This window comes from Plectropomus leopardus, chromosome 10 (genome assembly GCF_008729295.1).
Source record: "Plectropomus leopardus isolate mb chromosome 10, YSFRI_Pleo_2.0, whole genome shotgun sequence".
NCBI lineage: Eukaryota > Metazoa > Chordata > Actinopteri > Perciformes > Serranidae > Plectropomus > Plectropomus leopardus.
Window position 1 is genome coordinate 26,784,877 of NC_056472.1, and position 23,878 is coordinate 26,808,754.

Sequence of the window (23,878 nt, forward strand, 5' to 3'; positions counted from 1 at the left end):
TAGAAGACGTGAATAAAGAAAGAGCAATGTTTTTGTATTGCGGAGTACAGCCAGCTAGTCATAATATTACAAGTGTGATGAAGAAAAAAGGAAGATCTGCCCTTTTTTGTGCTCTAACGTAGTACTGTTTGGCTGCTCAGCTTACATACTTGTTCATATTTTCAAACAAAATGCTTAACTTTTGACATGAAAATAGAAAAAATGAACCAATATAACACTGTCTCTGGTAACATCAGCTGGAGTGTAAATTTTCAAAAATCTGTCCTGCAGAGCCACTAATGTTGCATACATAACCTGCAACCTCCAAAACCAAATGCATCAGTTCATGATGTGTTTGGTTTCTACTTTAGGTGGTAAGCTAGTTAGCCAGACGTGCTAATGATTGCATGTTATGTTATAGCAGATAAACCACAACATTTAACATGTGGAGAAATATGACGGTTGACAGATCTAGCCTGCCTAGTTACGGTTGCTAAGCTATGATTGGATAATCACTGTCTGGGGGGGGGGTTATTGAACATTTAACTCAATCTGATTATCAGGGAGTTGCTGGACAAACAAAATAAGTAATTTCAAGTAATTAGCTTGAGCTTTGGGGGAAACTATCTGTTTTTTCACTATTTTGGATGACTTGTAGTCATCAATCAATCTGAAAAAATATTGACAGATAATACAAAGGAATATGCTGCCTTTCTTTGTCTGATCAATAGGATGTTGTCTTTATTGATATGTGTCAACTAAATCTCCTTGTTTTTCTTTGCAGCTAACCATCTTCAGTCCAGTAACAATAAAACTGAATCCTGGTGAGTTCAACCTTTTTTTTCTACATTCAGTAATTTAAAGTCTCATCTGGTTCATAACTCTTTGTGTGTGTGTTAATGCTTCTGTGTGTACGTCAATGTGCAGTTTTGGTCTTGCTGCGGATCAGAAGAGGAGTCAGTTTAAAGAGAGAGGAAGAAGTATGAACTCCACAGGATCGGGGAAAAGCAGCACGGTGTCCAGGTGAGTTCACCCCATCACTCTCCAGTCAGACTCATGGAGGTTTCTGCAAGAAGTAACGCAGGTAGAGAAAGGCGGAGACACGGCGGGCTGTTATTAAAATCAAACCAACAAAATTACTCCTCAGAAAACTCAACCAAAAAATTAACCAGAGGTGCCATTTTCGCTGCACAGGCATGGTTTGTGATTCCTAACCAAAGGATCCAAAAATGAAATCTAAATAAATTTTTTAAAAAAAAATCACATTGTGGATACTTTTCACTTTTTCAGATCCCTAAAGATATTTCAAATTAAATACCATAAAAAGACCCTTTTCCCTTAAAGTTACGGCCTGCATTTTTTTTAGCATTTACCACTCTGTTCATTCAACTATACCTCTACATAGTAGTAGTAACTTATGCAGTATGTTATCCAATGTCACGGTTTACTGTAATTTAATATAGTTGATATCAGCCACACTGTACACTATTAACTCTTCTATATCCAGGTCAGAGCTGTAATGAGTTACTGCTCATGCTAACACAGCATTTCCCTCTGCTGCTACTTCTCATTAAAAGCATTCAACTTGCAAAACAAGAGCTAGATTTAACACGATTTATGTGTTTGAAAAATATGAATGTTATGCAGTCATGAGAAAATTTCATCTGCCAATAAGTTATTGATGGATTTTTTTTTTTATTCTTAAATATCAGCATTGTTATGGACCTTGAAAGTCCAGTAATGGGCAGGATATGGTCAGACATTGCTTTTTTTAATGATCAATAGCAAATATCATTTGGAAATAGAATTATAAGATTGTGTAAGGAGCATTGACAGATGTTAAGACATTTATACCATCGATTTAAATATTTGTGGTTAGTTTCTGGCCAAAATATTTTGTTTTCTCTAACTAATAATTAAATATTCCCTCTTAAGTAACCTATAACAGTAAAATAAGGACACACTCTTCTTAACTCCTCCCAGCAAAATTTCACTGGTTTGAAAAAACAATAACAGCTCCCAGTGTCACTTCTCTGTCAAAAAATTGGGGTTAAACTCAAGTAGTCGTGGTCAATAAACTAATTTAATAAGTATTTAAATGTCTGAGGTGTATTTTAAGTAGAATTTTGTTTTTGATTATTTACTGCTGAACAAACCGTCTGTGATGGAAACTCTTATTGAAGGCTGATTTCTTGGTGGTGGGTGATTGGGGCAAGCTGGTGAGGTAAGCGCAGGGTGCTGATGGTGCCAAGGTTTGGGCAGTGCTCCAGCAGTTGGAAGTTAATGGTGTATTGTGTGTATAATGGTTCATAATGGGCAATGCATCACAGATAATCCATCCATTGGATTATTGTTGATACAAGGTATAAGAGACACCTGGGCTGTGTTTTTGACGCAACAAAGTTTTGCAGCAGATTGAACAATTTTTCAGGTTTCTGAGCGTCTAAGCAAGAAAACAAATCAATTAATGGAGAGCAGACACCACAGAACCTCATTAATTAAAGGATAGATTCACATTTTCTGTCGTAGAGCAACAGTGAAGCGCCCATTCGGACACTGAAATAGTTACTCCTTGCTGTAGTCATTCTTCCTGATATTACTGTCCATTTTAAGATACCTTTCAAATGTGCTTTCAATGTAAGTGCTGATGGTCCTTCAATGCACCGCTGTTAAGAAAATATAAACAAGTCTTACGCTATTTTGGCAGGGCTGAAGGCAAATCCAGGTTTTACTACATCATATACTCCCTCCAAGAATCTCTGCATTGATGCAAATTTAACCAGTCCCTGCTATTTGTGAAACATCTTTTTTAACTTTTTTTTTTTTTGGAAAAAAGGTCCAACACCACCAATTCATTTACTACAGTGTTGACACAGTATGTAACAATAATTCAATGCAAATTAAACACTCTTTACATAATTATTATAACTATAATAGGGACAAATTCGTGTTATTTATGTCCATAAAAAGCTCTCAAACATGACATTACTGCGATCCATAGAAATTCCTATTTTTTCTTCTCACTGGAACCTATTAAACCTTTCAAACCTGGATCAGCATCACTTTTCTTGTGCTGTGCTCAGACACCTTTTACAAGTATGTAAACCTTTGAACCATGAGCAAACTTATTGAATTTCTTTCGAAAACATAGGAAAAAAGGTGAGTAGGAACTTGGCAAGAAATGTCATGCAAAGTTCAAGAAATAAGTAGATGTAGAAAATCAATAGAAATAAGCTAGGGTGTGCTAATTATTATAATTAATTTTTTGCTAATTTTTATTTAGGTTTTTTTTGTACATTTTTAATAATTTCTTGTAATTTCTGGGTCATTTTTTTTCTCAAGTTGTTCATTGCCATATTTCTGTGTTTTTGAAAGAAATCAAGACAATTTTTTTATGTATCTATGTTAATTATTAATTATTAAACCGGCATCATTTTTACAAATGACCACCATTTTGTTTAAAACAATACAGCAATTAACAACAATGGATGTGAATTTTTTGAAAAGCTGCTGCAAAATGAGCCTCTGCGTGAGTTCCTACAGGGCCGGCTCCTCTGCTGCTGGTTAGCTTTCTTCTGGTCTCTACTTCCTCTAGGTGGGGCTGCTGAAGAGCTGGGGAGGGGCAGAGCATTGTGGCAGTCTCCAGAGAGGCTGGGCCATCACACGAACTAAACTGCCTCACTAACTCCATAATTAACTAGCTATCACACCAACATACTAACCCACTAACGTAAATCTGTGCGTGCAAAGTACTAACTGGCTGTCTGTGTTTTCGTAGTGTTTCAGAGGTGTTGGAGCAGTCAGAGGAGCACCCAGAAGAGACCTTCCTTAACCTGCGGTTAGCCTGACTAAACTAACCAGCAGACTAACTCACCAGCCAGCTGACTGAATGACTGACTTACTGATTGACTGACTGCCTGTGTGTGTGTCTACAGTGTGTCAGAGCTGCTGGACCTGTACGAGGAGGACCCTGAGGAAATCCTGTTAAATCTTGGTTTTGGTCGAGAAGAACCAGACCTAGCCTCTAAGGTTCCCTCCCGGTTTTTCAACAACTCCTCCATAGCGCGAGGCATCGACATCAAGGTACTGACGACAGCGGCGTGATAACACTGGAAACAAACTCTAAATTAAAACACATGGTGTGTTTCCAAGGCCAGACAACTAAGCAGTCTTGCACATTAAGAAGGTAGAAGGTATATTTATTAGTCATTTTTTAAACAGAATTTAAAAAACAAATACATTTGTCCTTGATCCTGATTATCTTAACAACCTCGCACACCTGCCTAATTGACCTATCATCAAGCCCCGCCCCCTCAGCTCACTGGGGCAAACAATCGGCGTGCTGCCTAAACTAACAGTGGCAGCTGTCAGTGTCAAAGACATATCCAAAGATGCTATACAGAAGTTTTGGGCACAGGAGCTGCTTATTTCACACAGAAGCCATGAAAAGGTCTTCACTATAACATTTCAGCTGAGTTAACATCAATAGTTTTCAGTTGGGTGGTCTTTAACTACAATCTTTTGCTACAATTAACACTGATGTCCGATTATCAAACAACAAACATATTAAGACTGAGTTGAACACATGACGTGATGAGGTAAACCTTACCAGAGACTAAATAAGTTGGACACTGTGTAGTATTGTGTTTTACGTTTCATTAGTGGCTGTGAAACCACATAAACCCCTGTACACTGTATACTACTGCTAAATGTCCTCTGTCTGTCCGCAGACTCTCGCATTGGTTGATTTTTATATGTAAGAGTCTACTCGGGCTGGTTCCCTCTTTTTTTTGTGTACATACATGTAAAAACTAAAAATGAATATGGCCTGTCCTCCCACAAGGTTCGCACACAACTTGACAAAAAAGCTTTAAAATAAGGCGCCCCGTCTTCTCGAAATGTCTAACAGAAGGACCCGAAATTGTCTGAGCTGATCGCTGTGGGGGAATTCAAGTCACTTTTAAAAGAATGAGGAAATAGTATTCATGGTTAATGTGATTGCTACTCCAATTCACACTGAAATCGAAAATTGGTCTTAATGTATTTGACTGTTTGTGTTGAATTTTAACTACAGGTTGTGCTTTACCTGGTAAAATTATGGATATGTATAAAATGATATTACCTCCTGCTGTGGTGCACCTGCAGGTCTACCTGGGAGCTCAGCTGCAGCGCATGGAGGTGGAGAACCCCAACTACGCTCTGACTAGTATGTACTTCCTTACTGTCTACTACAGTACTTCTGCATCTGTCGTAGTGTTTACAGTTGTACTCTACTCTCCAAATCCTCAACTGTGTGATCTGCTGTAATCAGTTTCAGAGGAGCACTTAAACACTTCAGTGCTGCAGATGGAGGGTTAACATGTTAGTGATGAGGAGCTCAGAGGTTCACGTCCTGAAACTGTAGAAAAGAGGAAGTGAACCTCAAAGACTCTGTGTGTGTGTGTGTGTGTGTGTGTGTGTGTGTGTGTGTGTGTCCTGTTCCCAGTATTATTATGGTGTTTTGTGGGGTCCTTCAGCTCTTTAAGTTGTTCTGCCAACTGCCTGGACAACGCCGCCAGCAAGGACAAAGATCTGTTTGTCCCAGACGCACACACACACACACACACACACACACACACACACACACACACACACACACACACACACACACAGACACGCCACGCCACACACATACCCATAGACCTGCTCCGCTAACATCCTGGCCTCTTTTTGTTTTCAAACTCGTGTTTGCATGAAGGTACTGGCTCCCTAATTGAACACACACACGAGAGGCTGATTCTCTTCTTCTTGACAGTTTAACTGTCTTGGTGCTGTAAAAAGAAAAAAAAGCTTAACCAAAGATCCTTTGTGTGTGAAAGGATGAATCACTCCATAGCTGAAAGTACTTTGGGTTCTGCTAAAATATGATTTTACACTTTGATGGCTGTTTGGCCAGTTTGAAACTCGTCACTGGTCCCAGTTTGTTTGATGTGATAGTCAGTTAGCGAATGGTCTAAAGCTTACACATGGCATAAATGGGTTTCAAATAGCGTTTGAGTCTCTAATATTCTTGTGTGTGGATTTTTTGTGTTGTTAAGTGCAGCAGATTTATATTTTTGCAATTATGTGCCAGACTTTCGTTTCACCAGCTCTGTGTAAATTCACTCCTGAGTTAGGGCAGTGGGTTGCACTGGCTCTGTGTAATGGCCCAAACAAACCAAACCGACATCAAAGAACTAGCAGCGACAACGCTGACTGTTGTGTCACCTCACATCGCCTGTGTCTCGGCCAAAAGCTTGCACATGAACACAAAGCAAAGGCTACAACCTGTAGCCAACCAGCACATATGTTATGCCTCTGCATGAGAGGCAATAACTCTCCATTCCAGCAGACCAGAACACAATCCTATGTTGAAAGAAAAAACCACTGGGTTGCACGAGCTCTGTGTAAATTATCTTCTAAGTGAGAGTATTGGGTTGCACTAGCTCTGTTTAGATTCTCTCCTAAATAATGGGACTAGGTTGTAATAGCTCTGCGTAAGCTCTCTTTTAAGAGGGGGCACTAGTTTTTATCAGCTCTGTGTAAGTTATGACACTTGGTTGCACTATCTCCTGTTCATTATCTCCTAAGTTAGAGTTTTGGGTTGCACCAGCTCTGTGTAAGTTAGGGTAAATTGATAGTAGAGGCTTAGTAACGACTAAATCAGCTACTAAAATTGGTTGCAACACGATCACTTGGAGCATAACCTAACTAGTTTGGATGTAAATTTATAAGCAAGGCAACTAGCCAGTTAACAATTTAAGTTACATCATCATGATTAATGTGGGCATTAGCTTTTTTGCTGGCATGAGCCACTTATCACTGTAGCATATCATAGTGAGCCATTTTTATATTGAAATACATCAATAAATTAGGTCGTTACCCTTACTGGGTTGCAAAATGGTGTGCAATTAATGAAGAAATGATGCTGTGCAACAGAAAAACTGCTCTTTTACCATTAGTGATTATAATTCTGTGATATTTTATAAATTAAACCTACCATTTTATTTGTTACAGAGTTTTGTTTTTATTTTAGGAATGCATGAAACACTATTTAGTCATACTTTACTTTATAGCTAGATTAAGTTTGTACTTTTCATACAGCTGACGCAACAGAGTGCTGTTTTTCAGTTTTAATGACCTTATTTTGGCTGCCCTTTTTTGTTTGTTCCATCTCTGGCTTTGTCTTTCAGTGTCTCTCTGCTGTTGCAGGCTGTAGTTCATGCAAGTACAAAGTCTTGATCGTTTCACACAGTGTACCTTACATTTGTCAAAGTTGGGAACACATGTCCACATATGAATATAAATAAAACATTTTTTGCATTCCTCACACACCAGATCGTTTTAGCAAAGTTGGTCTGGAATCTGACTGAACTGATTAAAACACAAATCAAAGCTCAAATTTTCATACAATATATTTTATTAAAAGTATAATTTGAAACAACCAGCTTTTTGCGCAATAATAGTATCATGGAAAACTAAACTATTAAGTGTAACTAACTAAATTACTCTCCACTTTGACTCTGTATTTTGGACGAAGATATTGTGTATTAACAACAAGCATTTTGAACAGTCACTGAGACAGCTGTTATGATTTTATACAGTTATAAACTCATAAAACAAAAAAACACAAATACCAACAATATCTAACCATGGCTGTTTTAACCAGATGACCCCAGAGCTGTGTGGGAGAGCTGATGTAATATCGGTTGATGTTTGTCAGATTGCTGTAGATGAACTTCTCTCATTTTCTTTCCGCTCTGACAGGCCTTTGCGCCGTTTGTTTTATTGGTGGTCAATCACTTCCAGCATAGACAGGAAATAAAAAGGACAAAACAATCAAGTCAGGGCGTTTTCTTGTCAGTGACAGGGTTGCAAAATTGTTCTTTGACGATTTTGTCCAAATACTTAAACAGCCACATAAATGAATTAATTGGATAATTTCACTGTGACTGGCTGAGTCTGGTAAACAAACTGATTTCCGATCAGTCTTTCCATTTGTTTGGAGTTGAGATTTCTTTCCAGTCTGTTAGGTCACCAGATATATTAATATAGATGTTGGACTTCCGAAACAACCCCCTGACGCAGTGCATTATGGACATTCATACATTTTCAATCAGCTTATCTCAGGATCACGGCCTTATTTTCTTGTTATCTGCTGATAACGACTAAATGAGTCACGCACTGTTTGGTTGCACGCACGCTGAAGCTCAATGAACCGAGTCAGGAGGAGGGAGAGGGCCAACATTTAGTGTGACGTGCAGAAAAACAGCTCATGATGACAGTTAACTAGTGAACGAGAACACATTAAAAGGCCCCCTGATAGAGAGTGGAAAAGCTAAAGAAGTGCTTGTTCACTGTCAAAATCCTCTTTACTGTATCAGTGAATCACTGATGTTTAACATTTTAAACACTACGTGGTATCCAATTTTGGCGCTTTTTAGTGCTAAAATTGACAGCAGTGCAAGATCCAACTAAGGGACACACGTGAATGGCTGAAAGCAGCAAATATTGTAAAGCTGTATTTCTACTCTATTGTACAACACAAAAACCTGACTCATTCAGTTTTGGTTTTCCATGAGCAAACGTTATGGATAGCACCTGGTACGTTTTTTTGGTACCACCTCAGTTTAGGTTCAACGTGAGCTGAGCTGATACTAAAAAGTGGAGTTAAAACACTGCAAATCACTGATTGTTCACAGATAATCATCTCCAGAATCACCACTTGCGCAACCTGGAATATCCAGCACAAACCTGCCATTTTTCAACGGTCAATAGTTATTTTTTTATTCACTCAAACCAGATTTTGTAAAAATGGCAGCCTGCAAAACTACGCCACACAATTAGCCCCTCTTAAGTTACGTCCTTTTCGCTCTACCCTCAGTGACAGCTGAGCAAGCTTGGAACCCGACAGAACTGGGGTCAACTTTCCCTTTTCCTGTTATATTTGTGCCTTGTGCTAGTTAAAAACATTTTCAAGAAAATAAAATTTGTTTAGATGTTTAGATGTGGCTTGAGGTTTTTTAAGATATTTTTGGGGGGATTTTTCCCTTTATTGACAGGACAGCTGTAGAATGACAGGAAGTGTGAGAGAGAGGGGTTGACACGCAGCAAAGGGCCACAGGCTGGAATTGAACTCGGGCTGCTGTAAAGGTTTCGGCATATAGGGTGCATGTTCTCGCACGTGAGCTAGAGGCTGCCCTAAGGGCTTGAGGTTTTTAACGCCTCTGGCTCCGATCGGCATTTATGAACGCGGTAATTTCAGCTCCTTCACTGGCGAGATGCAATGACGCGCTGTCACTAATTACCATCCATATCCTCCCAAGCTGCGCTCAAACATCATTCCGAGTTGGTCTGAGTTTGAAAGAGACTGAATAAGTAAGACATATAGAAAGAGGAGAAACCGATGGAAAGTTTTCAAAGAGCTTTGTTCCTACTGCTTTCTACTGTCAACCTGTTTTCCAGACTGGTTGTTGATATCGCACCGACACACCAGCATAACAACCAACACACACACACACACACACACACCAGCTGACAGAAAGGCAGACTTGTGAGGCAGCGGTGTGTTCACTGGCAGTGAGAATGCAACCTATCACCAATATTTAACGGGTTGAAGTGTGTTTGAAAAACTGACATGCACGTGCAAATTTTGGTGGGAAAGGGGTATTTAATTCAGTTTATTTGGGCTTAACAAGCCGAGGACGAGACCACCTGAAAAGGAAGTGTCGTTTGTTAGTGGTTGGTTCGTTAAAACATGCCGTTGAGTTGCGTTTTTGACAAATATTTCTTACAATGTGTGAGCTTTATGTGGAATGAGAATATTAATATGCACATAGGAAGTGTTTAAATTCTGCATGGCTTTCTATCAGCCATCAGAATTACATCTACATTTGTCTACCAACTTAAAACTCGGTAAAACAAATTATTTAAAAGATATCCAACAGCAGGTTGTCGGGTCAAGTTTAAAACAAACTGCTAACTAACTTTCTGAAACGCTGAGGTGATTCAGATCAGAACTACATGTGTTCTTTTCTTAAGTGAACTGCTCCTTTAACAGTCTCTGGGCTGTCTGTGGTTCCTGGAAGCTATTTTTCTTTTCCAGAACATTCTCATACTGTTCCATCGGTTCCTCGGATCCCAGACATGTGCGTGTGTGTGTGTGTCTGTGTGTGTGTGTGTGTGCATTGTTGTTGTTTGTTATGTAAGCTCTGTTCTCACCATCAGAAAGAATCTCCAGGGATGAGGGGAGAAAAAAGAGGGAGTACGTGTCGTTTTCTCTTATTCCTCACTTCCTGTTTTAGGATCCTCAGAGTGAGTGTTAGTGTGGAGTCAGCAGTCAGCAGGAAACAGGCTCACGCAGTATTACAATCATCACACATGGCCGCTGTAATAAGAGGTTCATGTTCTGTAGTCGTGTCCAGATGTGGCTGAAAAAACTCAACTGCATGACTGGCAGTCATTTCTTTGAGCTTGAAGGTTCTCTTATATTTTTAGCTTCTTTCAAAATAGTTTCAGCTTGTTTAAAAAGTGTATTAACCCTTTAAAGCCTGGGTTGGCATCAGTTTTTTTGGGCTGCGTTCAAATGGATCTCACACTCTATTTGCAAATTAGTGTCATTTTTTTCAAAAACATGGAGGAAGAGGTAATGACCGACCTTGCGAGATATGTTCCACAAATTGCAAAAAATTAGCAAAAGGTGATGAAGAAAATAACCTGAAAATGAGTTTTTAAGAAGGGCAGAATTATTTGAAATTTATCAAAAACTAGGAAAAAAGTCAGGGAAAATATATTTATATTCAACATAATTATATAATTAAAACTTAATCTCACACACACACACACACACACACTAAAACCATCTCTCTGATATATTCTTCATCACGTTTTGCTAATCTTTTCCTTTTGTTGTGGAACATATCTCGCAAGGTCGGTCATTACCTCTTCCTCCATGTTTTTGAAAAAAATGACACTAATTTGCAAATAGAGTGTGTGCTCCATTTGAACGCGGCCTTATTGATTTATAAAGTTATTGTTTAAGCAAACAGCTGCCTACTTCTACATCCAGCAGACACAGAGAAAAAAAAAATTATCCCAGTGGAGTTGTGGTCCAATTTAGTCATTTTAGCTTGATTTATTTTTTTTCACCAACTCCTGAGAAAAATATCTGGCTCCTTAGCTGCGAGATGTTCCAGTTTCTTCTCCAGCTAGCTTGCTAACTTTGTGTGTCAGCTGTTTGGTGCTTGGCACATAGTGTACCATGGATTTTTTTCACTGAAAACAGCTGCCTGCTGCTGGAAAGCAATGTTAATCTGAGCTCTGAGACTGATGCCCGGGCCACACTGCTGCATGTGTGAGCAGCGCGCGTGATGGCAACCTTGCTGAACCTCTGCAGCTTGCACGCTTGTGGTATCCACACTGGCAGCGTTGTTGCTGCAGCGCTACAGAAGAGCTGCCTTATGGTATAACTACTGTATTTTTACAATTGAAAGCACACATCTACCCAGTTATGAAACTGTGCCAACCACTGCATTGTCAACAACACAGCAAAATGTTGCACATTAAAATGCCTTGTGTTGAGGGCTTTATTTTGTAACAGAAACAAACAGTTGAACTGTAGACCAGAGCAAAATTGATTGCCAACTGTTTTAATAATTATTTTTTCAAGCAAAAAAGTACTAAGATTTTCTGGTGCCAGCTTCTTTATTGTGAGAATTTGCAGCTTCTCTTTTTCATTTATAATTGTAGATGAAGGCTCTTTGGGTTTTGGACTGTTGCTTGGACAAAAAAACTCTAATTGTAAAAATTAGCGGTTCATTGCAGCCTTACTTCTGGCTGAGGATTTTTGTTGCATTTTATCCCTCAATTCATGTTTCCTGCCCATTTAAAATACCAACATAATTTCTTTTAAAATGTGAGGATTGTAGATTACATTGGACTTTTTTATATAATGATGGCATCCTTCAGTGTTTACTCAAATTCACTGTAGTACTACTACAAGTATAAGCTCACTGTAACAGTTATTACAGTAGATTTCTTCCATCCAGAAAATGTGTTTCAGTCCTCCATCTAAGATTAAATTAGAATGAAAATCACCAAAATTGGAATTGGGAGAGAAGAGTGATGTAACTGAATTCCACTAATGAAATGTGTCAGATACAGCGAGTGTGTTTTTTTAGGAGTTAGAAGTCAAGATGGGATCAGAGGTTAGAGGGTAAGAGCGAGCAGGCCTCTGCCATATTTCAGGTGATTACATCGGAGCGAGTTATGTGGCATTTACAGAGCAGCGGACAAAAGGCGAAGAAGTCTGTGTTTAATAACAGACTGACAAGTATTTAGACAGTGAGGGATGGAGGGATGGAGGGATTGAGAGACAAGTACGGAAGGAAGGAAAGTATGCAAGTCATCATCCTGTTAGAGATGAGACTGACAGCTCGACTTACACAACCACAGAAGAAGAAGGAGGGAAAGAGGGGAGGCTCTGACGTGCTTGTTCAGTCTCAACATGAAACTTTTAGCTGATTTGTCTTCTTCTGCAGATAGTTATTTAACCCTTAGGGACTGTTTGGTGCAATTTATGTGCATTATTTTTATCATTTTTTGATCATTTTTGACAAGCATAGCAAAATGCATTGTATTGTTTCCAGGTGTCATTCTGGGCTTTTACCTTGGAATTTGTAATTTTTACTATTTTCCACCTGATGAGGTCCTTTTATATATATCCTTTTTTTTTAAACTTCTCCTTTTTCTTATTTTCACAATGACATCTTATTGATTTATAAAGTTATTGTTTAAGCAAACAGCTGCCTACTTCTACATCCAGCAGACACAGAGAAAAAAATAATTATCCCAGTGGAGTTGTGGTCCAATTTAGTCATTTTAGCTTGATTTATTTTTCACCAACTCCTGAGAAAAATATCTGGCTCCTTAGTTGCGAGATGTTCCAGTTTCTTCTCCAGCTAGCTTGCTAACTTTGTGTGTCAGCTGTTTGGTGCTTGGCACATAGTGTACCATGGATTTTTTCACTGAAAACAGCTGCCTGCTGCTGGAAGCAATGTTAATCTGAGCTCTGAGACTGATGCCCGGGCCACACTGCATGTGTGAGCAGCGCGTGATGGCAACCTTGCTGAACCTCTGCAGCTTGCACGCTTGTGGTGTCCACACTGGCAGCGTTGTTGCTGCAGCGCTACAGAAGAGCTGCCTTATCGTATAACTACTGTATTTTTACAATTGAAAGCACACATCTACCCAGTTATGAAAGTGTGCAAGCCACTGTATTGTCAACAACACAGCAAAATGTTGCACATTAAAATGCCTTGTGTTGAGGGCTTTATTTTGTAACAGAAACAAACAGTTGAACTGTAGACCAGAGCAAAATTGATTGCCAACTGTTTTAATAATTATTTTTTCAAGCAAAAAAATACTAAGATTTTCTGGTGCCAGCTTCTTTATTGTGAGAATTTGCAGCTTCTCTTTTTCATTTATAATTGTAGATGAAGGCTCTTTGGGTTTTGGACTGTTGCTGGGACAAAAAAACACTAATTGTAAAAATTAGCGGTTCATTGCAGCCTTACTTCTGGCTGAGGATTTTTGTTGCATTTTATCCCTCAATTCATGTTTCCTGCCCATTTAAAATACCAACATAATTTCTTTTAAAATGTGAGGATTGTAGATTACATTGGACTTTTTTATATAATGATGGCATCCTTCAGTGTTTACTCAAATTCACTGTAGTACTACTACAAGTATAAGCTCACTGTAACAGTTATTACAGTAGATTTCTTCCATCCAGAAAATGTGTTTCAGTCCTCCATCTAAGATTAAATTAGAATGAAAATCACCAAAATTGGAATTGGGAGAAGAGTGATGTAACTGAATTCCACTAATGAAATGTGTCAGCCACAGCGAGTGTGTTTTTTTAGGAGTTAGAAGTCAAGATGGGATCAGAGGTTAGAGGGTAAGAGCGAGCAGGCCTCTGCCATATTTCAGGTGATTACATCGGAGCGAGTTATGTGGCATTTACAGAGCAGCGGACAAAAGGCAGAAGTCTGTGTTTAATAACAGACTGACAAGTATTTAGACAGTGAGGGATGGAGGGATGGAGGGATTGAGAGACAAGTACGGAAGGAAGGAAAGTATGCAAGTCATCATCCTGTTAGAGATGAGACTGACAGCTCGACTTACACAACCACAGAAGAAGAAGGAGGGAAAGAGGGGAGGCTCTGACGTGCTTGTTCAGTCTCAACATGAAACTTTTAGCTGATTTGTCTTCTTCTGCAGATAGTTATTTAACCCTTAGGGACTGTTTGGTGCAATTTATGTGCATTATTTTTATCATTTTTTGATCATTTTTGACAAGCATAGCAAAATGCATTGTATTGTTTCCGGGTGTCATTCTGGGCTTTTACCTTGGAATTTGTAATTTTTACTATTTTCCACCTGATGAGGTCCTTTTTTTTTTTTTTTTTTTACCATCTTTGGCACATGGAGGAAATACATGCTATTTCCTCTTGGTGTTACTGCATCAACATTGCTGCAAATCATCGACATATCCTAGGCTTTGATATAAAAATAAATCCATTTTACATGTAGTATACTGAAAGTATTTATATAGAATATTTTATTCATTTAAAGACATAGTGGCATCATGACAAAAAACTGGCATTTAAAGGGTTTAAATTCTGAAAATGAATGAATATTTGATATTTAGCGTTAGGACTGATGCTGGTTAAAAAAAAATCAATGAAAGTAGAAAGTAATATTTTTGCATAATATTTTGTTAGAGCTTGAATTTGAAAGGTGCATTTTATGCGCAGAGCAATATGAGTGTGTGTAATATTAAAGCGGACCCTAAGGGATTATTTCAGACTTTTGATTTTGGGGAAAAAAAATTGTAAGCATCATTATTTTATTTATTTTAAGGAATAAAATGTAATTTTTCCTCATACTAGCGCAGCGCTCTACCTTTCTCTGGCTGAGATCACCTTCTTGTTTACTAACTTACTAACCCCTTTATAATAAGAAGCAAGTTTACTAAATTTGGGATACTAACATTACAGAGCACTATAATGTAAATAGGGGAGTGATTTGGGGTGCAACATCTGTCTTGTTTGGTGACAGTATTTCTGTCAGTAACATAAACTGCACTGGAACCTCATTGGTGGAGTTTATTGTGGTTTGAGAAAAATAATTTTTAGGGGGAGTGCTTTAAAAACAAGCAGAGAGACATCAGGAAACATCCGACCAGCAGAGATATTTGAACTGGGTCAGAGGAGGAAGAGCGCTGCTGGATGCTGACATGTTTCAGACTTTTGACTAAATTTCCTCCTGATCTTCTCACTGCCTGTTACAGTACACCGGTATGCGGGGACACATAAAGGAGCAGGTTAGGAAAAGCCTTCTTCAAAAGAATCCAGATCTTTTTTTAAAGTTTTTTAAAAAGTTTTTTTTACTTTTATTCTTTTTACTAACATTTAACCAGTGTTCATATTTTCTGTCTTTATTTTGACTCTGTTTGAAGCACTTTGTCATTTTTTTCTTTCGTTTCTGTCTCTTTTTTAGGTCGTTTCCGTCAGATCGAGGTCTTGACTACAGTAGCTAACGAGTTCTTCCAGCTATACAGTCAAGTTTCTGGTCAGCCCGTCCAGCGCATCAGCTCCAGGGACCAAGGTAACCGTGGCAACCAAACCGAGTCCACTTGAGGACAGCTTTTCTGCACAGTCTTCGACTGTTTTATAGCAGAACAAAACTGTTCAGGATATATAAAAATATCAAGCTATTGCAAATCATAAGTCTTAAGTCTTTGCACTCAAGTTACAAATCGAGTCACAAGTTATAAAATTTACAAAGATCATGTTTTTTTTAAATGGTATTTATTTTTCAAAACAAGTTTGTTGGAAATCGTATCTCTTATTTACAATTTTCAACCTGCATGCGTTGCATACTGCAGTTTGTTTTTGGCTGATTACCGCAGAGTTTTTGTGCAAATGAAATGGTCTTTTTTATCATTTTTTCAGAAACAAAACTTAAGTTCTTCGTGGTTCTCTCTTACAACTTGATTTGATGCTAATTTGTTCAAATTAAGTGTTTGATCTGGGGAATTAAGTGCTGACTTGCTGCTAAAGAATAGTTTTTATGTCGATTCAGGACATGAAGGAGAATGACTTGATTCAGGCATCTTCTTTAAATAACATACTTTTTAGTCCTGTGGCTCGGGAGAACGCTATCAAATATTTTCAAGTCAAAAGACTGAAGTACAAGTGAAATTGCAAGTCATTTTTGTCAAGTTGCATCATCAAGTTTGTGACTGGATTCTGCATCAAGTCCACACCTCAGATAAATACAGACTGCATTTGGTAAATAATAATGAGCTACATCATACCAAAAATGTGCTTTGCTCTAATAGTGTGATGACCCCCGTAAATAACGCTAGTCATAGAGAGGGATCAGTCTTTTTTTTTTGTTTATTTTAGGATTGATTCACATTTTTGTCTGTTTTTTGTGTATACCAAGTTTGAGTATTTTAAGTCAAATGCAGAGTGCTCCCAGATTGATTTTCATTTAACTGACTGGAGAAAAAAAGTTTTGTCTCCTCTCAGAAATTGCTTTAATTGTGAATTTTTTTTCTTGTAAACAACAGAAACTTTGAGACAATTTTTGTTTCACAAAGTCTTATCTCAGTAATGTCTTATCTCAACCATGGACTAAAAATTACTTGACGAATATGTTTCGTCACAGATTTTCTAAACAAAAATAACGCATTTGAAAGACTGTGGTTTTTGTTCTGATCTTTTATCTCTCAGGAGGAGAAGGGGGAGGAGAAGCAGGAGGCGGAGAAGAATCGTCTCCTTCTCTAAGAAGAAGCGGCTCGGCTCGGAACGTCGCCAAATTACTTAAGAAAACCATCAGCAAACACAACCTGCTCGCTGCCGCATCCGAGTCAGCTGAGGCAAACACACCTAACCAAGACACACCGTCGAACGGACACGCCGCGCCTGATCAAGCGCAGACCAATGGTCACGCACAGGCCGCCGGTCCAGAACAGGACGTCTGCAGCACTGACCCCGACCACCAGGCGGAGACAGGAAACCAGAAACACATGCGCAAGAAAGACAGCTATCCCTTAGCGACAGTTACCGAGGAAACCAACGGGGATGGAGACGACAGGTACACCAGAAACTAATTTCATTTCGCTAAAATGTAAACCAGGTACAGTGGTAAAGGTACGAGTACAACCGAGTAAAAATACTCAGAAGTACACAGGGTCCCTGCATATCCTTAAAATGTCTTAAAAGGCATTGAATTATTTAATTCCAAAAATAAGGCCTTAATTTGTCTTGAAAGTCTTAAAAGTGCTAAGACATTGCATTGTTAAATCTCAAAATAAAAGGTAACTTAAACCACTTGCATTGCTGTTACCCAAAAGTAGTAAATATTTGGGTAAAAATTTCCCCTAACCCTAAGTAACTGGTGACACACACAGTTTTGCTTATAATGAAATCAGTCTTAAATTTCATTCTGAATGGCACTGAAAAAATCTTGGGATGCGAATTTCTGCATCATAACATGTCGCCTCCCATCAGTCCTGAACAGAGCAGCGCCCAACCAGCAGCCAACGGAGAGCATCCAACAAATTCTACTGACTCTGAGTCAACCAATCAGAGAACAGAGGAGGGAACCCAGGTGGTCAAAGAGGAGGAGGAGAAGAAACTTACTTCAACCCCAGAGAAAGCTCCTCCTTCCTTGGCCCCGCTCCAGCTGGCCCAGCTTCGCACGGAGCACACGGACTCTTTCGACATGGAGGAGGTACAGTGTTCTCCTGGGTTCTCTTGGGTTCTTCATAACTTGCATATGGCAACATAGAGGAGGTGTTACGTTCTCCGGGGTCACGACTAATGTCTTTATTATTCAAATCATCCTCCACATCGATGAGTTTGTGATGCCCTCCTAGTCTGACTAGACCATCTCACCACCTCAACATTATCCTCGTGTGTCTTTACCTGTGTATACCTTTCCGCCGCCTGGTAACTGGTAAACATGACCCGAAAGGGTATTCTAGCAGTCAAATTCATGCAAATAAAACCAAAACTCCTCTCTAAATCCGGACATACTTTGACTCAGAATTCACACCAGAAGTGAAACATTAGTGTCATGTGAGACCTACTGAGGCAAAACTTACTGAACAAAAATAGATTTACCGTAGACTTCATGTGGAATAAACAGGTAGAAATTATAATTTATAATAATAACTTTGCCACCAGACTACAGAGGAGCTTTATTCCCCAGGCTGTGAGACTCCTAAACTCCTCCTTCGACACCAAAAGATGTAGGAGGATTTAGGGACAAATTTTTATCTCATTTTTCAAACTCAACAAATCTACAACAAATCTACCTTGTACTTCTGCCATTCATTTTACTGTGGTTAGTTCATTGAGACTGTGATGGTGGGTCTGTAGGGGGATCCAGATCCAGCAACTTTTGGTGAAAAGGTTCAAACACATACAGCTTTTGGATAAACTCAACATGACTATATGCTGCGATGGCAATTGCATAACCGCTGATCAGACCAGAAAGACACCCACAGGAATAAGTAAATGAGTCTCTTTGCATTATTTAATATTAAAGTGAGTAAAAGAAGGTAAATATTAACAGCTTGCGTGTACAATCTAGCAAAGGAGAACACTTGCTTTGTGTGTTTGTGTGTACACTTGTACCGTTTGTGGCAGTAAAAATAATACACTAATGACAGTCAAAAGGAGTTCTACGGATCTTTTAAGCCTATGTAATAAAACTTACTGAGGACAATAACCCAGCTGCTAAGATTAGCTTTCTGTTTAACCTCCACTCCCCCATAATAAGCCGTTTAAGTGACCACACACTCCCCGCACAATCCTCCTAAGAGGACCTAAAATTCACCATAAACCGGTGTGGATTGACCTTTACAGCATTTCCTACCCTGTGAGAAGCCTGATGACAGTGTGCTGCTGTAGGTGCACATAATGTTGACTCGGTGTGTGCTTCTGGTTGTTAAAATGTATTGTGTTGTTTGTCCTTTAGATTGTGAGTAACGAAGATGAGGCGCTGCCACTCAGGACTTCCAAAGCCAGCGGTGAGTTCATCTCTGATTTCGACCTCCGACCTGAACTTCAAAGTGCCCTGTGGACTTTTGTTCCAAACATGCAAAAGTTATGATGACATTTGATGGCACTTAAATACATTGTGTATATCTTTGAGGTTTACCAAAGGTGAAAAATGCGTTTCCTTCCTCATTAAAATTGCAAAACATTTCTTTTGAACATTTTGAAACCCACAGCCATGTTACCTTGCCAGTCTTGTTTGTCTTTGTTGGCACATGGCTGCATTTCTCTGCAGAGTATCTATGAGACTTTATCTCTGCAGCCTGCGTCTGAATGCAATAAACATGCTTCCTGTGTTCGCTTTGATCTCAGTGAGGACAGGCTGTCCTGTCTCTTAATGTTCAGTATAAATGATTCTACTCTGCTGCCAGCTGGACAGCTGGAGTACTGCAGGAGTAATCGTGGCGTTTTATTGTCTGTGTGTGTCTCTCAGACCTATTGAGGACAGTCAGTCAGCAGTCCGACAGCAGTGGTTTTGCTGAGGAGCCCTCCGCCGATTCCAACAGCTTCCTCAAGGTCTGTTTGTTTTTGTTTGAAGTCCTTCCTGCCTCAGTTTAGGGGACCAACTTTGACCTTTAAGTTCTTGAAACTGACTCATAATTCCAGTCAGAGTCTTATCTCACCAGGAGGGAGAACATCCCTACACATTAATCACACATGGGAGAAAATGATTTCATGATGAGCAACAAAACCTTGTAAGGCAGTTTGGAGCATTTATTTCTGCTGTCGGCAGTAAACCAGAGTGTACGCCTCCTCCTCCAGTACAGTACAAGAAACTGCAATGTGTCTCTTATACACTGGGGATATTACGACACAGAAAATTACTCAACAAAATTATTCTCGTGGTAACTTTACTGCTTGTGCTACAACTTGATTTATCTTTTTTTCCCCCAGAACTTCATGTTATTTTAGTAAATGATTCCTAATATGAATGAAATGATTCCCAGCAGTGGAATGTAAGTAGGCTGATTTATTATTTATTAGCACATAGTACAATCTTGAGTTTTTTTTACACATTGCTGCAGAATTTCAGTTTTATGCAATTTGATACTATGCCATTCAACTCTATCTCTATCGAGGGGGATCATGCACTTTCTACTGATGCATTCATTTGACAGATAAAGCTTCTTACTTTTCAGGTAACAATTTTGACTAACTACATGTAAAAACGTCATCAAAGATTAAAGCAGTTTTTCTTAACCTGCTTGGCTTGTGACCTCTTACAAAAAAAAACTGTAGTTTGGCGCATTGTCACATTTCAGCTGTTGGAGTTGTGAGCAATTCAGTAATTTCCCGAGTGAATATTAAATTACTGTTTGATATACAGTTATTTTACAAAACGCTAGGATTAGAAAAAGGTACCAGATTGAATGTAGATGTTTGTAGCTCCTATAAATTATCTCTTGTCTCCTCAAATTTACTTTCGGACCCTTTGTTTGAAAACCACTGGACTACATAGCTGTATAGAAAGTAGTTAAAACTCCATCTCAATTAGCTACAACAGTAAAATGCCTCTTACAAACTGATATATCAGTAACAATCTAATAATATACAGGGCCACCTCTAGCATTTTTGGAGGCCAAGGCAAAATTGTTCAAGGTACATGATACATTTGATACATTTTAATGAAAATACCTCTCTGCTTTGACTTAAGGTGTTTGACCGCAGTGCCGTCACTTGTATTAGAGTATTTTTAAATTATTATATGTTACTTGTCTTTAACAGAAAGATTTGAGTACCTCATTCACCGCTGGTTAATTAATTGTTTATCTGTGATCAGATTCAGGAGAGCAGTGACAGCTGTGACAGCGAGACCACTGTGACATCACACCCTTCACTAGATGCGGCCACACCCCTCGCAATGGACCAACCAGCTTTTGTGCTGCCAGACAGCCAAGAGAAAGAGGCGGGGCCTGCTGAAGCTGCTGAGGCTGATGGGAGGAGTAGTTCCAGGGAAGAAGACGAGCAAGATAGGAGTTCAGAGCAGTTTCCACAGTACACAGCCCACCATCTCCCCAAGAGCCAACCAATGGCATCACAGGATGAGATTGAGGAAGAGGAGCAAGTTGAGAGTCTAGACCGGACCGATCCTGAACTAGAACCACAGCCAGAACCAGAACTAGAACAGAAGAGTACGTCTGCTGCAGAACAAGAATCACAAGAGACCGCTGTAGACTCAGAACCACCCACAGAAGAAGCGGGTGCAGAAGCACAAGAGGAGCACGCGTTCTCGGATGATTCTAGTTCACTCTGTTATCCTCCTGCTCCATCCTCTCCAGTCCTCAACGCTCTGATCCGAGCCAAGCAGAGCCAGCTGGGACGGGGTGGGCAGCGGGTCGACCCCAAGTCCGCCATTTCACCCCCCAGAAGAGGACGTGGAGGACGTGGAATCCCTCTGCAGAGATCCTCCTCCCTGCCCTCCTCGCTCCTCTCACCCTCAAGAGTCGTGTCCTCTGTTAGGATCCAGTTTGGGCGCGGCCAGACATCCTGCACGCAGCCCAGATACTCCTTCAAATACGCCCAGGAGCCCGAAGGGGACAAGGAAGAGGAAGTGGAGGAGGACAGACCAACCAGCTGTATGTCCACTCTGATCATAAACCCCGCCCCCTCATCTGACTCCATTAACCATCCACCAAAGCTTCCCACAGAAGCTCCCATCCCACCTAAACCCATCCCACGCCACCTGATGCGGTCAGCATGCTCCCTGCATAGCGCCAGCCCTCCTCCTGATTGGTCACCAGGAAGCCACACCCACTCCTGGAGCACTCAGAGCGTCCCTGATCTCTCCTTCAATCAGCGGCAGCCGTTCCAACAAAACAACCAAAACCAGCAGAGTTGGAATCCTGGACAGACGATGTTCCGTTATCCTAATCCTGCAGCTCAGTACCCGAGCCCCAGTCCTAGTCCGAGCCCTTACCCCAGCCCGTACCCCTTCACCCAGAACCCTCTTCCGCAGTACCCCTCCCCTCTCCACCCTTATGCCAGTCTTCCCAACCTCCTTCACCACCACAGCTTGACCCACCATTCCAGTCTAACCAGTCTCTACCAGCCTGCAAATCCTACAGTCCCCCAGCACGGCAGCCTCTCCAACCTTCATCAGCCCTCAGCTTCCATGTCTCCGCACCACCTCAATCTGAGCAACCTGCATCAAACTCCAACTCCACCAATGCACCACCAGGCGTACAATCACCTATACGGTCATCAGTCACCTTACCATGCCCCTCCTCACGGCTCGCAGTTTGCCTCACCCTACTTTGGTTACCCTGGATACAACATGAACCCACACCCAGCATTCCCTCCCCCTGTCACCCAATGTCCACCGTTGCCCCCAGAAAACAGCTTCCACCCGGGGCTCACTCCTCCTGCTCCAGGCTTGTTCCCAGGCCTGGGTCACGGCCTCCATCCGGGGCTCGCTCCTCACGCTGCTCTGGGTGCAGGACCCAGCCAGGGCCCCTCCAGCACTGAGATGCAGTTGCGGAGAGTTCTGCATGATATCAGAGGAACGGTTCAGAGTCTGAACCAGGTAAGTCCTCTTCAGTCCCAGTCTCTTAAGCTTTAGTTACTTTAGCTTAAGTCTGTCTGTGGTTGTAGTCCTACTCGCTCCACTTGACTTGTATTGACCTTATTTATTTATGTATATATTTATTTATTCTGTTTAAGATTAAAGGGGCAGAGCACATTAACCCTTAAGGCCCACTTTCATATTACACACACTCATATTGCACTTTTCAAAATTGAGCTTTAAAAAATATTATACATTCATATGGTTTTGTAGTTTCATTAAGTTTATTTTTTTAACCAACATCAGTCCTAATCATAAATATCAAATATTCATTAATTTTCAGAATTTTAACCCTTTAAATGCCAATTTTTGGTATGATGCCACTATGTTTTTACATTAGAAAAACACTGACATCACTGTCCTCTCTGTCTAGAACCAAACCGACACTTCGGACACGTTCAGTGACCACAGAGCAGGTCACCAGGTACTGTCATCCCTCATAACTACTGCAATTTCCATCTGATGCCTTTCGCATTTTTGTGCTTCTTCTGCACGGGAAGTGAAGTTTGTGGGTTAAATATGGGGCGCCCAGTAGCTCATCTGGTAAAGCGAGCAGCCCATGTACCAAGGCCTTGCCGTCGTGGCCCAGGTTCTATTTTAACCTCTGCCTTTTGCTGCATGTCACCCCCTCTCTTTCCCCATTTCCAGGTTTCCCACGGATCCTTAAAAAGTCCTAAAAGGCATTAAATGCATTAATCTAAAAGAAATTGCCTTCATTGGTATTAAAATGTCCTAAATCAATCTTTCAAAAGTCTTAAAATAAGACATTTGAAGTAGGATTTTCTGATTTTTTTTCTGACATTGCATCTTGAAATCTCAAATTAATTGGTGATATCTATTTTTAAATAAATTTTCCTAATTTAATGTGGGGACATCATGAAAGAGGAACCAAACAGATAATTTGTTAACATAATTAAGTTTATTTTTTCCACATTAGAATTTTTTTTTTTTTAGCATTTGAATTAGATAATCTAACTTTTTAACTTGACCAAAACATAATGTTTTGTGTTGTAGTAAACATTTGGGAAAAATTGTCCCAAATAGGTAGTTGATGATGAGTATGTTTTTTCCCTTCGTTTCTTGTTATCGTAGAATTGGTCTTAAATTTTACTTTGAGTGGCAATAAAAAGTCTTAAATCTAACTCGCCTGAAGCTGCAGGGACCCTGATTTCACACTGAAGCT

General features: G+C 40.0%; 1 protein-coding gene across 7 annotated transcripts in view; it reads left to right on the top strand.

Annotated features, from left to right (window-relative positions):
- The window catches only part of itprid2 (ITPR interacting domain containing 2), a 54,262-nt gene that overhangs the window by 23,709 nt on the left and 6,675 nt on the right, over positions 1-23,878 (top strand). For 2 of the 7 annotated variants that reach the window (XM_042494375.1, XM_042494377.1), the window contains exons 7-19: positions 764-803; positions 907-1,002; positions 3,758-3,817; positions 3,915-4,062; positions 5,125-5,185; positions 15,350-15,382; positions 15,559-15,666; positions 16,800-17,163; positions 17,580-17,802; positions 19,054-19,105; positions 19,567-19,649; positions 20,914-22,656; positions 23,069-23,119. In XM_042494375.1, coding sequence (XP_042350309.1) covers positions 764-803; positions 907-1,002; positions 3,758-3,817; positions 3,915-4,062; positions 5,125-5,185; positions 15,350-15,382; positions 15,559-15,666; positions 16,800-17,163; positions 17,580-17,802; positions 19,054-19,105; positions 19,567-19,649; positions 20,914-22,656; positions 23,069-23,119 — 3,062 coding nt within the window. The remainder of the gene's footprint in view (positions 1-763; positions 804-906; positions 1,003-3,757; positions 3,818-3,914; positions 4,063-5,124; positions 5,186-15,349; positions 15,383-15,558; positions 15,667-16,799; positions 17,164-17,579; positions 17,803-19,053; positions 19,106-19,566; positions 19,650-20,913; positions 22,657-23,068; positions 23,120-23,878) is intronic. The other 5 variants (XM_042494378.1, XM_042494380.1, XM_042494379.1 and 2 more) reach the window with 3 other exon arrangements.